This window comes from Crassostrea angulata, chromosome 10 (genome assembly GCF_025612915.1).
Source record: "Crassostrea angulata isolate pt1a10 chromosome 10, ASM2561291v2, whole genome shotgun sequence".
Taxonomy (NCBI): domain Eukaryota; kingdom Metazoa; phylum Mollusca; class Bivalvia; order Ostreida; family Ostreidae; genus Magallana; species Magallana angulata.
The window spans coordinates 29,399,993-29,415,406 of NC_069120.1; the positions used below are offsets into that span (position 1 = coordinate 29,399,993).

The 15,414-nt window shown below is 33.3% G+C and overlaps 1 protein-coding gene across 1 annotated transcript in view; it reads left to right on the top strand.

Moving 5' to 3' along the window:
- Positions 1 to 15,414, top strand: part of LOC128165119 (nardilysin-like) — a 28,810-nt gene that overhangs the window by 9,726 nt on the left and 3,670 nt on the right. The window contains exons 2-24 of the mRNA XM_052829335.1: positions 4,329 to 4,521; positions 4,988 to 5,069; positions 5,452 to 5,552; positions 5,842 to 5,968; positions 6,161 to 6,256; positions 7,204 to 7,326; positions 7,583 to 7,640; positions 7,914 to 7,947; positions 8,309 to 8,348; positions 8,753 to 8,822; positions 8,995 to 9,072; positions 9,153 to 9,387; positions 10,038 to 10,142; positions 10,478 to 10,637; positions 12,217 to 12,267; positions 12,681 to 12,727; positions 13,138 to 13,213; positions 13,471 to 13,522; positions 13,884 to 13,967; positions 14,129 to 14,195; positions 14,381 to 14,508; positions 14,653 to 14,812; positions 15,056 to 15,127. Coding sequence (XP_052685295.1) covers positions 4,329 to 4,521; positions 4,988 to 5,069; positions 5,452 to 5,552; positions 5,842 to 5,968; positions 6,161 to 6,256; positions 7,204 to 7,326; positions 7,583 to 7,640; positions 7,914 to 7,947; positions 8,309 to 8,348; positions 8,753 to 8,822; positions 8,995 to 9,072; positions 9,153 to 9,387; positions 10,038 to 10,142; positions 10,478 to 10,637; positions 12,217 to 12,267; positions 12,681 to 12,727; positions 13,138 to 13,213; positions 13,471 to 13,522; positions 13,884 to 13,967; positions 14,129 to 14,195; positions 14,381 to 14,508; positions 14,653 to 14,812; positions 15,056 to 15,127 — 2,239 coding nt within the window. The remainder of the gene's footprint in view (positions 1 to 4,328; positions 4,522 to 4,987; positions 5,070 to 5,451; positions 5,553 to 5,841; positions 5,969 to 6,160; positions 6,257 to 7,203; positions 7,327 to 7,582; positions 7,641 to 7,913; positions 7,948 to 8,308; positions 8,349 to 8,752; positions 8,823 to 8,994; positions 9,073 to 9,152; positions 9,388 to 10,037; positions 10,143 to 10,477; positions 10,638 to 12,216; positions 12,268 to 12,680; positions 12,728 to 13,137; positions 13,214 to 13,470; positions 13,523 to 13,883; positions 13,968 to 14,128; positions 14,196 to 14,380; positions 14,509 to 14,652; positions 14,813 to 15,055; positions 15,128 to 15,414) is intronic.

The window sequence follows — 15,414 nt, forward strand, 5'->3', positions numbered from 1 at the left end:
AGCACCTATCTAGAGAGGGAGCAGGATACAGTGGGGGTGTTGTTTTAACAATTTAATTCATGTCATACACAAAGTAAATGAAAGTCTTTACTGTTTCTTTGATCTGCAATTAGAAAATTAAATATAGAAAATAATATGATGTGACAAAATAATATGATATTTAAAAAATAATAAATTATGCATAAGATGCAGATTATACTTCTTTATAGTTTTTAAAGTAAACAAAGTTTTAAATAATAAAATGTAAATTATAATTAACTTAGACAAATGTATGCTGGTGCCTAAACCATTATTCATTAAAAAAATAAAATGAATATTATAATTAACTTAGAAAAATGTAGGCTGGTGCCTAAACATGTTGGGGCCTAAACATGTTGGGGCCTAAGCGTCTTATCAATGAAGGGCCTAAACATCTTGGGGCCTAAAAGTCTAGCTACCCAGACAGACCAGACAAGAGAGAGAGAGAGAGAGAGAGAGAGAGAGAGAGAGAGAGAGAGAGAGAGAGAGAGAGAATTATATAATATTTCTAAGTTTAAAAAAATTATTACAGAATACATAGACTTGCTCCCCCTTAGGCCTAAAACTGTTCTTTACTTTTTACTTTTGGAGAGAATTAATTATTCAGTAAAATGAAATTTGTGTTTAATTTGGTCAGAAGTATAAATGATAAATACAGTATTATTTTTCTTTTGTACATTGTTAATTGACTTTTTTTTTCCTGGTTCATATTTTTTATAATTTGTTTATTTTTGCATTCTAATTTGATTACACAGGTTGTATCCGTGTCCCTGGTCCTTATTTGTAGGTGTGTTTACCTTTTTCCAATTTAATGGTTTGACAATATGCAATATTTACATAGATTTTTTAACTATTTAATAATTTATTTTTTCTCTTTATTTTAGTTCAAAATGACATTTTTTTCCTTCTTCCCTACTTATACTTACTGTACATGCATGCCAAATTAGCTTTAAATTGAATTGATATGACAGTAGAGTATGGCTCTTGCTTGTATATATAAAGATCTCTATCAAAACAAAAAATAAATAACAAATCATCTGAGGTAGGTTTGCAGTTTATACTGAAATAGCTAGTACGCGCATTACAGATGTTTGATCCAACTCCAAATTTATCGCAGGAAATACAGCGACAGACACCATGACTTCATACATTAAAATCTATAACATCTGTTTAAGTATCTCAACTCAATACGAAGTATGTAAAAAATCCCTTGTCTCTTACTAAAGCTTTTGCGGTACTCAAAATGTGCCTTAAAACCACAAGGCACTGTAAATTAAGAGTAAAATGTTTGCCATTTTTGACATAGCACCACAAGAGAAAACATTACAGACCATTATGGGATGTTGCCAAAAATTTTCTTGGTGAATCTGTAGGTTTAGCTCATTCTTTTTCCCGTTTGCACTGGTTCTAAGAACTCGCTTCACTCACCAGTGTGCTGATCTCACTATAAAGATTTGACAAGACAACATAAAAATCAGATGTCAATATAATATCTTAAAGAAAGAGCTAAGCCACTACACTGTTGTTCATAGTTCAGTAATAGTCAGATAGTCAAAATTATCACCATCTGACCACAAATGATTTTGCGAAGCAAAAGTTTTGCCCAGTTGTGTCAATCCACCATTAATGAATGTTTCATAGCAATTTCTATCTGATTACCTATTTATTGTTTTATATATATATCTCTGATTTTTATTTGGAATTGTTCATGATATGTTTTCCAACTTATCTTTCAATATGTTTGCATAAATTTAAAGTATATTGAATTTTAAAAATCGTGCAGAAATTAAAAACAATACAAGGAGAACTACATGTATTTATTTCAAAAAAGAATATTTTATTCTATTTAGAAATTTCATTATAGCAATATTACTTTTTAGCTCACCTGAGCTGAAAGCTCAAGTGAGCTATTCTGATCACATTTTGTCTGTCGTCCGTCTGTCTGTCCGTAAACTTTTCACATTTTCAACATCTTCTCAAGAACTACTGGGCCAATTTCAACCAAACTTGGCACAAATCATCCTTAGGCAAAGGGAATTCAAAGTTGTGAAAATTAAGGGTCACACCCGTTTTCAAGGGGAGATAATTAGAAATTAATGAAAAATTTCGAGGAATTTTCAAAAATCTTCTCCTCAAGAACCAGAAAGTCAGGAAAGCTGAAACTTGTGTGGAATCATCCTCAGGTAGTGTAAATTCAAAGTTGTGAAATTCATGACCCCCAGGGGTCTGGTGGGGCCACAATGAGGGGTCGAAGTTTTACATAGGAATATATAGAGTAAATCTGAAACTTGTGTGGAAGTATCCTCAGGTAGTGAAGATTCAAAGATGTGAAATTCATGACCCCCGGGGATAGGGTGGGCCGCCACAATGGGGGGTCGAAGTTTAACATAGGAATATATAGAGTAAATCTTTAAAAATCTTCTTCTCAGACACTAAACAGCCAGGAAAGCTGAAACTTGTGTGGAAGCATCCTCAGGTAGTGTAGATTCAAAGTTGTGAAATTCATGACCCCCGGGGGTAGGGTGGGGCCACAATGGGGGGGGTCGAAGTTTTACATAGGAATAAATAGAGTAAATCTGTAAAAATCTTCTTCTCAGAAACTAATCAGGCAGGAAAGCTGAAACTTGTGTGGAAGCATCCTCAGGCAGTTTAGATTCAAAGTTTTGAAAATCATGATCCCTGGGGGATAGGGTGGGGCACAATGGGAGGTCGAAGTTTTACATAGGAATATATAGAGTAAATCTTTAAAAATCTTCTTCTCAGAAACTAATCAGGCAGGAAAGTTGAAACTTGTGTGGAAGCATCCTCAGGCAGTGTAGATTCAAAGTTGTGAAAATCATGATCCCTGGGGGTAGGGTGGGGCACAATGGGAGGTCGAAGTTTTACATAGGAATATATAGAGTAAATCTTTAAAAATCTTCTTCTCAGATACTAATCAGCCAGGAAAGCTGAAACTTGTGTGGATGCATCCTCAGGTAGTGTAGATTCAAAGTTGTGAAAATCATGACCCCCGGGGATAGGGTGGGGCCACAATGGGGGGTCGAAGTTTTACATAGGAAAATATAGAGTAAATCTTTAAAAATCTTCTTCTCAGAAACTAATCAGGCAGGAAAGCTGAAACTTGTGTGGAAGCATCCTCAGGTAGTGTAGATTCAAAGTTGTGAAATTCATGACCCCCGGGGGTAGGGTGAGGCCACATTGGGGGGGGGGGGGGGTGTTAAAGTTTTACATAGGAATATATAGAGTAAATCTTTAAAAATCATCTTCTCAGAAACTAATCAGCAAGATGATTCTTTATAATTGTTAAGACTTTGGCTCCAGGACAATTCTTCGGCCTCACAAGAAGGTTCAGAGTTTGATGTAGCTAAATATCCCATATATAAACAATTGTAAAGGATCTTTTTGAGAACTGCAATACTCAACATGTGATATGACTATAAAATTGAAGCAGGCAGCTATTTTTTCATTAGAATCTTTTTGTATTACTGTATTGAGTTATTGCCCTTGATTTATTGATTCTTGATTATTTTAATTAATGCATCCACTGTTAACCAATTATTGTGATGATTATTTTTATACAATAATAGATATTCAATGTATATAAGTTGTTCTGCATAAGTAGTTTTGGGTTAGGCCGGATTAGTTTGTTTATTTTTTATTTCCAATTTTTAGATACTATGAATTATTTTAGGCCGGCACATATATAGGTACAGTGTCTATTGCATTACGAGGAGCGACTGTCTGGGGTTAACCTTGAACAGGTTTGGATAGATTGAGTGTGTGGACATCCCTGCCCTATCTAATCTTCGTGTACTTGTTAAGTCTAAGATACAGAGTCTGCAGTCATTCATGCCCTGTCATTAATACAAGTGTGCGGTCATCCCTGCTTGTATTGGTGGTGGTTGCGGCGGAGCACTAGTGTATGGTCATCCCTGCTGGTGTTCTGGCCTTTCTAGCGCAAGAGTGCGGTACTCCCTGCTTGGGTTAGGTTGAGCTGTTGGCGCAAGTGTGTGGTCATTCCTGCTTGCGTTAACGTTGGTACCTGTTGAGTTGCATAGGTGTGCGGTCATCCCTGCCTGCGTAACGTTGAGTCCCTATATATGTGCAGGAGCGGTGATTAAAATCTGCTCTTGTAAATAATGGCAGCAATCAGGGCTATCTGAGTTCCAAGGGGGAAAAATGGATTTTATTTATACAGGATCTACATGTATTATTGTACATTGTACAGGTTGTTTGTATTATGACTCCATTAAGCTTATTGTTCCTCAGGTGAGCGATGTGGCCCATGGGCCTCTTGTTTTACTTTTCAGATGGATAAACTTAGAAAATGGTCTGCAAGCTATTCTTATATCGGACCTTCTTGAAAATGAGGAAGAGGCAGAAGAGGCACCGTGGGATGATGAAAATGAAAGAGAAAATGAGGAAGATGAGGAGGAATCTCAGAAAGAGGCAGACATGGAGACAGATGATGAGGAAGAAGAGGAAGAAGGAGGAGAGAAGAAAGTGAGAATCATTGAAATTATATTAATCCAGGGTTGTCTCTGAAAATTGAAGTAGAAGGAGGAAATAAAAAAGTAGCAGGGGGTCTGGGGGTCTTTTTTATAGCTACATTGTCTTGCAAAATGCAATAATAGCCGGGTAATTAAGGCATAATAGGCGGGGGAATTCTCCGCCTCTCGGGTCTTAGAGACAACCCTGTAATCATTTAACCATTAATGTGTGAACAGTTTGACCATAAATGATTTGCTAGTTATTATTATAAATCTAGTATATTTCAATTTCAATGGTTACCTATTACTTATTTGGTGTTGAACTATTGAAATAATACATGTAGTTTGAATAGGTACATTATTTTTATATTTCATAGTTTGAATAGGTACATGTATATTGACCTTTTCTAATTTTTCACTATTAAAATACATGTGTAGCTTATAGGTTTTATCATCCAATGCATATGCTTTAATTTCAGTCAGCTGCAGCTCTCTGTATCTCCAATGGGAGTTTTTCTGATCCACCAAATATACCAGGATTGGCCCATTTTTTGGAGCACAGTAAGCATCACAAAGTTTATAAGTTTTATTTCTCTATCTCTTAAACTGCAATAGCCCCTGGTAGTGAAGAAAAAACTCTGTGTTTGTGGTCAATGAATTTATTGCCATTCCAGAGTAAAATATTCAAGTAACCATGCCATGTTTGTGAGATATATGTACATGTATGTTACAATTCTTTTTCATTTAATTATCATGACAGTGTGGATTACTTTTAGAAAGTTATATCACAAAACAATATTTTTTATACCCTAAAAAGATGATATCAGTCTTTACTGAGCTATTTTTGAAAGTAGCTTTTCGTCTCTTTCTTTTTTATAAACCATATTATTGGATACTGGTATAATATGAAGACTTTTAAGCGGCCTTTTCTGGTTGATTTCAGTGGTTTTTATGGGGAGTAAAAAATATCCTCAGGAGAATAAACTTGACGATTTCCTTGGAAAACATGGAGGCTATACCAATGCTTGGACAGATTGTGAAAGGGTAATTTTGAAGAGATTTTTATTAATAAGTTTATAAGACTTAGTACATTTAATATTATTTGATTGTAATTTCTTGGATGTAAAACTTTGAAGTAGATTATTATTTTGATTTTTTGTTATGTAGCATACATCATAGGGTTATTTTTTCTTAACTTTATATCTGTGAAATATAAGATCTTGGGAGACCTAATTTGTTATAAAATGGTTCTATGCATACAATCAACCAAATGCAGTGAATTTGCCAACAACATGTTACAAAATTTGCATCACTGTATACCTGATCATTTCAGACCTCTTTCCACTTTGATGTGGAGCAAAAATACTTTCATCAGGCCCTGGATATCTTTGCCCAGTTTTTTATCCACCCTTTACTGAGACAAGACTCCGTGGACAGGGAGATCCAGGCTGTGGACAGTGGTAAGTTGTCTAGTGCTCTGTCATGGATTGTGAACCAGACAAACAGATGACAGAAAGCTGATATGAGGCAATCTGTTTATAATATTATACCAGATTTATCCAATTTTGTGGAGACACAGGTTGAGTGAAAATGTTGAATTTGCTTATACATTTTTTTGGTAATCTGTATGTTTTATGCTATTAAAAATGTAGAATACCAGATGAGCCTCCCAAGTGATGATGAGAGGGCATGCATGCTGTATGGATCTCTTGCCAAAGAGGGGCACCCCATGGGGAAATTTTTTACAGGTAATTTGATGTCTGTTTGACCAAATACAATTGATGTGTGCATTGTTTGTGACCTTTGGAACATTCTTAATATTCTTTCTAATGCATATGATAACCTTTAAGGTATTCGATGTATAACGACCACATTTTGTACCTAATAAATGAATGGTCCGATATTCTTAATCATGATATCATTTTGACAGTGTTATCAAATAAAAGTACTCCACCAAAGGAATTTTCAAAATTTTGATTATGATCCAACTAATTACACCTTGAATTTTGCATTAAAGTCTATGTTTTATTAAGATATTGTAAAAAGCAACTTAAAATTCGTAGAACTCCCTTGGTTAATACATGCATAAACTTTCTCTTTATTAATCTATGAAAGAAAATGAATCACTTACCGCAGATATTTTGACAAAATTAAAATTTTCTTTTTTTGTCAAGGGGGAGATAATTAACTCATTAAAAAATTTTGAAGTGCAAAATGACCGGCTTTTTATATGTTGTCAGTCATGTGAATTAATTTGGTTTATTTCACTTTCATTGTTACCTCGCAATACATATTTAACTAGTTTAAAATGATTCAAAATTGTTCAATATTCCTTCATTATACATTGAATACCTTAATGTCATTTAATATACAAAAAATACATTTGTGCTTCAATGGTCATTGGGGATTAAATTCTGTTGATTTTCAAGTTGATCTGATCGAATTTACCCCTGATCTCCCAAAGGACAATGATTATGTTTTTGTATAACTCACAGTCACTAATAGATACATTATGAATAAAATCGAAATCTTTACTCCAAGATTTTTTTTAAAATAAACAATGATAAGTATCCCCATAAAAATGAATGATTTTGCAGTTGGAAAATATCTTTTTTGTAAATCACATGTCTGTTGAGCCCCTTCCACAGATATGTTTAAGTACATGCATGTAGAAAATTTTTCTCTCATTTTTCAGGAAGCATAGATTCCTTGAAAACAATCCCTCAACAGAATGGGATAGATGTGTATGGCAACTTAAAGGAGTTTGAAAGTAAAATGTATTCAGCCCAGTTTATGACACTAGCAGTGCAGTCTAAAGGTAGGCTTCTTTTAAAATGAACTATAAAACTTAATTATACATTTACATATACTGGTAAATACATGTATATGTATGTAAAAAATTGTGTTTATTTTTGGTAGAAAAATTTTGTAATGATGATATTATTGCCATTGTGCTGAATATATATCATTGAAACATTTTAAATTGATTTCTCACATGATATATTGGTATATGTATGTGGGGGTTTTGGTAAGGATGTAACAGAAATGTAACATTATAATTTTTCTCTGTTCAGTTAGCCTTGACAAACTAGAGAAATGGGTTCGGGATATTTTTTCTGAGGTTCCAAACAAGTAAGAAAATTTGATTGTTCTGACAATTGGAAAAAAAAATCTATGTGCAGGTACCTGGTAAATGTAAAAATAACCCATATAAATTATAAACTTTTTCTGCATTCATTGCAACTGTATATTCTATACATAACAAATATACCGGTAATTTATTTACTTACTTTACTTTATAAATTTTCTTATTATTTGTATGCAGTGAGTTTATTTACAAATGTAAAATAACATCACTTACTATTATTCAGTATGGTTGTTAAATGAATTTTTTTTTCTCTTTAGCAAATTACCGAAACAAAGCTTTGACCATCTTAAGGTAAGTCCTGTTGCATGTATTGGTTATTATGAGGCAACTACTTGTGACAGTACATTTGTAATTTATATCAATTTAAAAAGAGTGATAACATTTTATATATCTGGCAGTAATTGAAATAAACTTATTGTAATGACTTTTATCTTTAATATCTTTTATAGAATTACAGTACATGTACTTGATTTCTGGCTCTATCGGTAATTACAAACATATAAAGACAGACTAAGATAGAAACATGATGCACAGCAGCTCTCATTGCATTAGTTTTCTGTCTTTTTTATAGCTACAATTGAAATGTCAATGTTTTGATGTAAAGTTCTATCGAAATTTGCAATTTTGAATGGCTGTCTTGCTTCCATTTCAGGATCCATTCGATATGGAAAAATTTGGAAAATTATATTACAGTAAGGTTTGCCTTCTTTTCATTCTTTGGTTCTTTTTTCATAATGTACTGATATTAGTATTTTCTGACCAATTTGTTTATTTTACTGTTGATGTATTACATTATAATGTTTACCATTTGACCATGATTTTGAAGTTAAAGAGGGAGGGTATTTAATATTGTATATTTATACATCCGCTAAGTATTTCCTTCTCTTTTTCATATGAAAATCAATTGTATTTTATATAGAAAATGGCACACACTTACTTCAATCATTGCGGAAAAAAATTTGTACTACAGTGGGTTAATATTTATTTTTTCAGCAATGCTTGCTACCTTCATACCCACATGAATTGACAATGAAAACATTTTATTGTTTACATAATTCTTTTTTTTTAATATCGACATGTAAAATTTGTTTTTCAGTTGATCCAGTGAAAGACAAGCACATGTTGGAAATTATCTGGTCCTTTCCTTCTATGCTGCCACATTACAGGTGATCGATGGTTATGCTCATAACGATTTACTACTGAATATGCATTTGCATATTTTTGGACTAGATATAGAAATACATGTGTCAAGACAAATTTTTGCACATTATTCTTTCAACACATACTATATACGTGTACATGTATAATGAAAGAATAACATTTGTTCTTTCTTTAAAGGAAGAAACCATTGTCATATCTGGACTTTTTTCTTGGCCATGAGGGTGAAGGCAGTTTGTTGGCTTACCTAAAAAGCAGGTAAGGTCACCTAACGAGGGAAGGAGAGAGAGAGAGGTACTTTTTGCTCTTGATTGACATGTCTTTCACCTTGGTCATAGGTATTTTGCAACCGAGGTAGAGAGTGGTCACAGTTACAATGGGTTTGAGCTGAACACCACGGCGACCCAATTTGTGGTGAATCTGACCCTCACTGACCAAGGCCTGGATCAGTTCGAGGAGGTGCTGTTAGCTGTGTTCCAGTACATACACATGCTACAGGCCAAAGGAGTGCAGAAACGGTACTTTGACGAGATGAAGACCATAGAGGAAACCAAATTTAGGTTCAAAGAAAAGGTATATGCACTATCTACCATCAACAATGGAAACCCACAATTGGTCTCTTATCTCTTACCATAGAAAATTAAGCCTTGCAGACTTAACCTTTGGGTTGGTTTTCAACAAGATATGTTTACTTCAAGGAAAGTTGTAATTTCTATGAGTAAATCTTGTTTGAAAATAAAGACAATATTTAAGTTGCAAGAAATAAATTAAACCAAGTTTATATAACTATAATAGATTTTATCAATTGAATAATGGTCAGCAATTGTTAAACTGTAAATGTTCAAGATTCCTTCTTTTTCTATTGCAATGCAATAATTTTTTTTACGTCTTTTATAAAGTTTGAGCTATTAAATTTCAAATGGCGAATTGTTTAAGTTGACAGGGATGATTCAACACTGTTTGCAATGTATTAATCCATATAAATTAAATGCATTCTTTAAGTTTCATACTCTTCAGTTCAGTGCTTAAAGAATTTTTCTTGTTCTTATGAAGGAAGGTCACAAAAAATATTGCTATCCAAAGCGAAAGAGGGCAAATGTGCATGTTTAAATAATTTTGGTTTTGCAAGAATAAAAATGCATTTAAATGTACATGTATTTTTGTGCCTATGTATTGTAATAGATACATGTACTGTATATACATGTTTATGTTGTTTCTTCTAGGGGGACCCCATGGATTACGTAGAGAGGGTTTCAGAAAACATGCAGCTGTTTGTTCCAGAAGATGTTCTAACCGGCAGAGATTTCTTGTATGAATATGACCCAGAGGTTAGTATAAATAAAAATAGAGCCAAGATCTATACCGTCAATTTAATCAGGATGAATGAAAGTTTTGATAATGCACCAATAATGATTCTCACATTCAGCATGAAGACATTTACTGTATTAATGTTGTCAGTTACCAATAGAAAGTTATACATGTACCAGCAAGGTTTAATTGAAGAAAAGTGTAGAAAGACAAAGCAAACATGTTTGCAGTGCATATTGTACATGAACCAGTATCTATAAAATAAAATGAATGTACACACATGTACATACGTTTGAGCTGGTATACAGTATGTAAAACTGTCCTTTCTTGCAGTATATTGAACTTTTGATTATAGCTGATTGCCAAGTGTCTGGCTAATCTGAGGGCAGACAACTGTTGTGTTTTCCTGTCCTCCAAACAACTAGCGGAGAAATGTGACAGACAGGATGTCAAGTGGACCCCTGTTAAGTATGGAGTGGCCGACATCAAACCAGAGTGGAGGAAGAAATGGCAAGGTCAGAGCTTGGTTTACTATCACTGATTGCTTTGATTTAGAATATTGTGACGGTCAAATTGGTTCAAATTCTGTCTCTAGATAGCTCAGGTGATAGAGCACCTGTCTAGAAAATCAGGGGGCCCGTGTTCAAATCCTGGTGTTGTCCGTCATTATTTCTCCAATTCCATTACATTTGGTGCCGTGCCAATCTCTGGAACAGACAGGTTATCTCCTGCCACAGGAAGAATCTGGGGCGCGGCTATGTTAAGGCTGCCCGAAGCTAAATATATATCGAAAAATGATACTATTTTAATTATCGAAAAATGCTTTAACTGAGTGAGTTTCTTTAAACTTGTATTACATAAGTTAACAGTGGCATCCAACACTATATTTGATGTATTTTTGTGACGTCATATATTTTTCTTAAGCACGTGACGGGTGTATTCTAACACGGTAAATAATGTATAAAAATCGCATCGGCAAAAGTGAATAATGACACTAAATCAAAAATATTTTTATGAAAAATCCTTCGATAAGTAATGTATTTTGCAGTTCTTGCTGGGGGTTCATATAAATATTTCATTTATTTGAAATATTGTGAAAAACATTTCTCACCGCCATCGAATTTAGGCACATTTTTACCTTTTAGGCTCGATTTACACAAAATCGGGTCAATTGGTAGGTTTCCCCCAGCAAGATTCACAGTGGTACTTTCTCTCCCGATTTCACGTAAAATATACTAAGATTGTTTTTATCTTTCACTTGTGCCAAGCCGATTTTTATATGCACATACATATCACCATTCATTAGATTACACGTAGCAGGGGGAGTCTCAAAACCATTAGTTTATGAATAGTTATTTACCTGTTACGAAGCTTTAAAACTGTTGATTTTTTTATACTCCATATCGGTGATATTGAATTTAGTATCACTAGTATTTACAACAGTGTCTATGTAAAGGAATGAAGCGGTTTTATTATGCACAATGAATATCACTTATTACGTTACGATACATTCCCTAAGAACGATCGAAAGGAATGCAGATCGTGACGTCAAAGTTAACTATGACGTCATATCTTATGAAGTACAGACAAGTGACTTTCTACATATCGCTGTGAAATTAATCGGACAGCCTTAACATAGCCGCGGGGTGATCTTTAAAAAAAAATTAATGAAGGAGAAATCTTGGTCTGTGGATATAGGCCAGGATAGCTCACTGGTAGAGCTCATGACTAGAGTTCCAGGGGTCCCAGGTTCAATTCCCAGTCCAGCCATATGTTTTCAGTGTATTTATATGCTCATTCCTCCTTTCTTACCACAGCATATTTCATTGTACACTACATTGTACATGTATATTGCCTTATAACCAAACACAATTAAAATGAAAGTAACAACAATAATTTTGTGGAATAAAAATGTCCCAAAACATGAAAAAGTTGCCCATATTGGACTTGTCCTTCCATCATATTCTGGCACAATAACAATTTCATTAAATTAATTTTGCAGACTTAGAGCTGAAATTTAGTGTGTTTATTTAACATATATGTGTTTAAATTACATTGTACTTCATATTGTCACATGTATTGTTACTTTGTTAGATCCTCCAGCGAATCAAGACCTTCAAATGCCAAAACCAAACAATTCCATAGGTAAGAAACTGATACATGTACGGTGGTAGTTTGAAGAATTACTTTGTTGGACAGGATATATAAATGAAAGAAAATGCTCATTTCAAAGTAAGGGTCGGTTGATTCTTAGACAGTTTTGTGAATCATTTCTAAGAGCAGCTTTACATTAGCTTACTAGGCCGGAATAGGTTTGAATGGCATATGTGTGTGCAAGTATTTTTCTCATGCAAGAGAAAGAGACAAAATTTACATAAGTATTAAGAGGAAAATCCTTTGAATTTTGAACTTTCCTCCATCGTTGCCTCTAAATGAAATGTTCATGTAAAATTTTAATGTGACATAAGGTAATATTAAACTTCCTTACATGTAAGCGCACAAGATCGAGAAATTTGTTGGTTATCTGAAGTAGAGGACATTTGCTTTTGTTATTTTAGCAACTGATTTTACAATGGCTGAAGTTGAGGCAGAGTTAACAACAAAGGTATGATGTATTTTTTTCATAGTTTGGAATGCTACAACAATTATACTAATAAGCTAATAAGCTTAAGAAGATTATTTAACACACAATTTACTAGTCGTGCAATCCTGCATGAAGCAAATACATGTAATAACATTTTTTGCAGGTCCTTTTTTGGTTTTTAATCATTCGAGTAATCAATTTTACAATTTTCGAAATATCACAAAAATTTGAACATGAACTGTAGTAAGAAAATAGGACTTTACTTAAATATTTGCATAGTGAAGTTCTTTACACATAGTAATTAGTATAAAAACATGAAATACTTTCATAGAAGATTGTATTATACTGTCTATTAATTTTTCCATTACTGAATATCAGCATTATTTACGGTAATAGAAGTCAAATGATACCAAATAAATGTGATATTTCAGCATCCCATAGTTCTGTCAGAGAATGAGCATTGTACACTGTACTACAAGAAGGACATGAAATTCAAAGTGCCAAAAGGTATGAATTATAATGCACGTTATCATTGATATATATTGTTTACGGGTTCAGAGTTAGATTCCTTTAAATTTATATTTGCTAAAACATTTCTAAAGTTTTGTGTATCTGACAAACAAACTGTATAAGAACAAGAAGAATCTGAAAATAATAACTTAATAATTACAGTCTTCCTAATGGGAAAAGGAAATTCCCAATGCATTTAAAGAATCAAAGTAAAAGTACAAATGAATGCTAAATGATTGTACATGTATTTTCAGCCCATGTTTGTGTTCAGTTGATGTCACCAGTAGTCAACCAATCAGTGAAAAGGTTAGTGGTGTGGTTTTAAATACAGTTTATTTCTTCTGCTGGAACTTGGATGTTCAAAATTCATATACATGTATATTAAACAGTTTTAGGGGTCTCTAGCAAATATCTTAATAATTTTACAGTTATTATATTGATTTATGGATAAAGGGCATTTGAACTGAGAATAAAAAGGTTTACATCTTTAACATCAAATACTTAGACAGTTCCAAAAAATTACAGTCAATGCTTACATTGAATTGACACGATTTTTAAAAGTACAGACTAATATATTTATTCACTTCTTATCAACATCCATCTCTGAAGTAGGTTTTCAGCTTGATTCATTCTGACTAGAAATTTGATTGGTAGTATTCTTTTTCAGTCACACCCTGCTGAAGATATTTGAGGCCGTTATGAACCACAAACTGGATGCCCCAGCCTACCCAGCAATACTGGCCGGCTATGAGTAATTTTTTTTTCTTCTAAATTTGACGACTTTCTTTCTACAATAAGTATTGTTCTATATGTTCACACAGTTAAAACTTACTGAAGTGCTCAAAGTACACATAGTGAATTTATCATCCTTGTCTTGTCAGATTACTGGTACATTTGTAATTTTATTTTCAGCTATTCAACCCGAGTTGATGATACAGGAATCAGGTTCAAAGTGACAGGATTCAACCAGAAATTACCAGTAATGACAACTATAGACTCTCTGTTTAAGATTAATATCAAATATTTACATAATAATATACTTGTATTTACAGGTACAGGTATATGTAAAAGAAAATTCTATCTTGATTCTATATTTTGAAATATTCTTATACTGTGTGTAATCTATAAAAGAAATGTCTGATTCATGATTTTTTTCTATAACAGGAGCTGTTTGATTTACTTCTGAATGCAGTGTTTGAGTATTCTTGTGATGATGAGTTGTTTCCCTTTATGAGGAACAAAGTGAAGAGAGACCTCTTCAATGCCATCATCAAACCCTCAGAACTTGTCAGGTAACTGTCTCAATATTTATCGTTGTGCTAATTTATATAAAAGTTTGGATATACATTGTTCATGAATATACGTGGTAATTTTATTTTATCAGATGCAGTTGTTAGACGATAGTGTCTCAAGCATATGTTGAATTGTTTTATCAGAATGCTGCGTTTCTCTGTGCTAGACCCAAACAACAAGTCTGCAGCAGAAATGTACGCTGAAATCGACAGTTTAACTAATCAGGATTTTCAACAGATCCTGGCAGAGTTCCGACAGAACATCAAAGCAGACATCTTGGTTGTGGGCAATGTCACGCCAAAGGTTGGTTCAATTAAAACAGAGCTTACCATTATGGTAATTTATGCAAATATACTAACCATCCAAGTTGTTATACACATGTGCATTTTGTGAAATGATAAAAAAAAGATATATATTTATATTATAAAGAGGGAATTTACATGTACATATAGTATTATACATGTCGTTGTTTAGAAAGGTACTTAAATTGTGGAATGAGTTTCACTTTTTAGTTGGTCAGAGTGAATAATCATATGAATACTTTAGGAAGCCATGTGGTATAAAGAGAGGTTGGAATCAAAACTAAATGGAAAAGTGGAACCTTCCAGTGTGTACAAGGTAGGTGGAAACTGAACCATATAATAGTAGAGTCGGTTTCAAAAAGGGAGATCTTTTTCCTTTTGATCTGTGCAATGCATTTTATTATTGAAATGGTATTTAGCGATTTTATTCGTACACACTAACATTAATAGACACTGTGTGTATAAACATACATGTACATGTATGTATGTACCAGAATTATTAAGAAGTCAAGTACATGCATCAGTAGTTTTTAGTACACCATAGAGTAATTGCACAAAAATAAACAATTTACTCATGGTAACTTTTCATAAAATTTTTTGTCT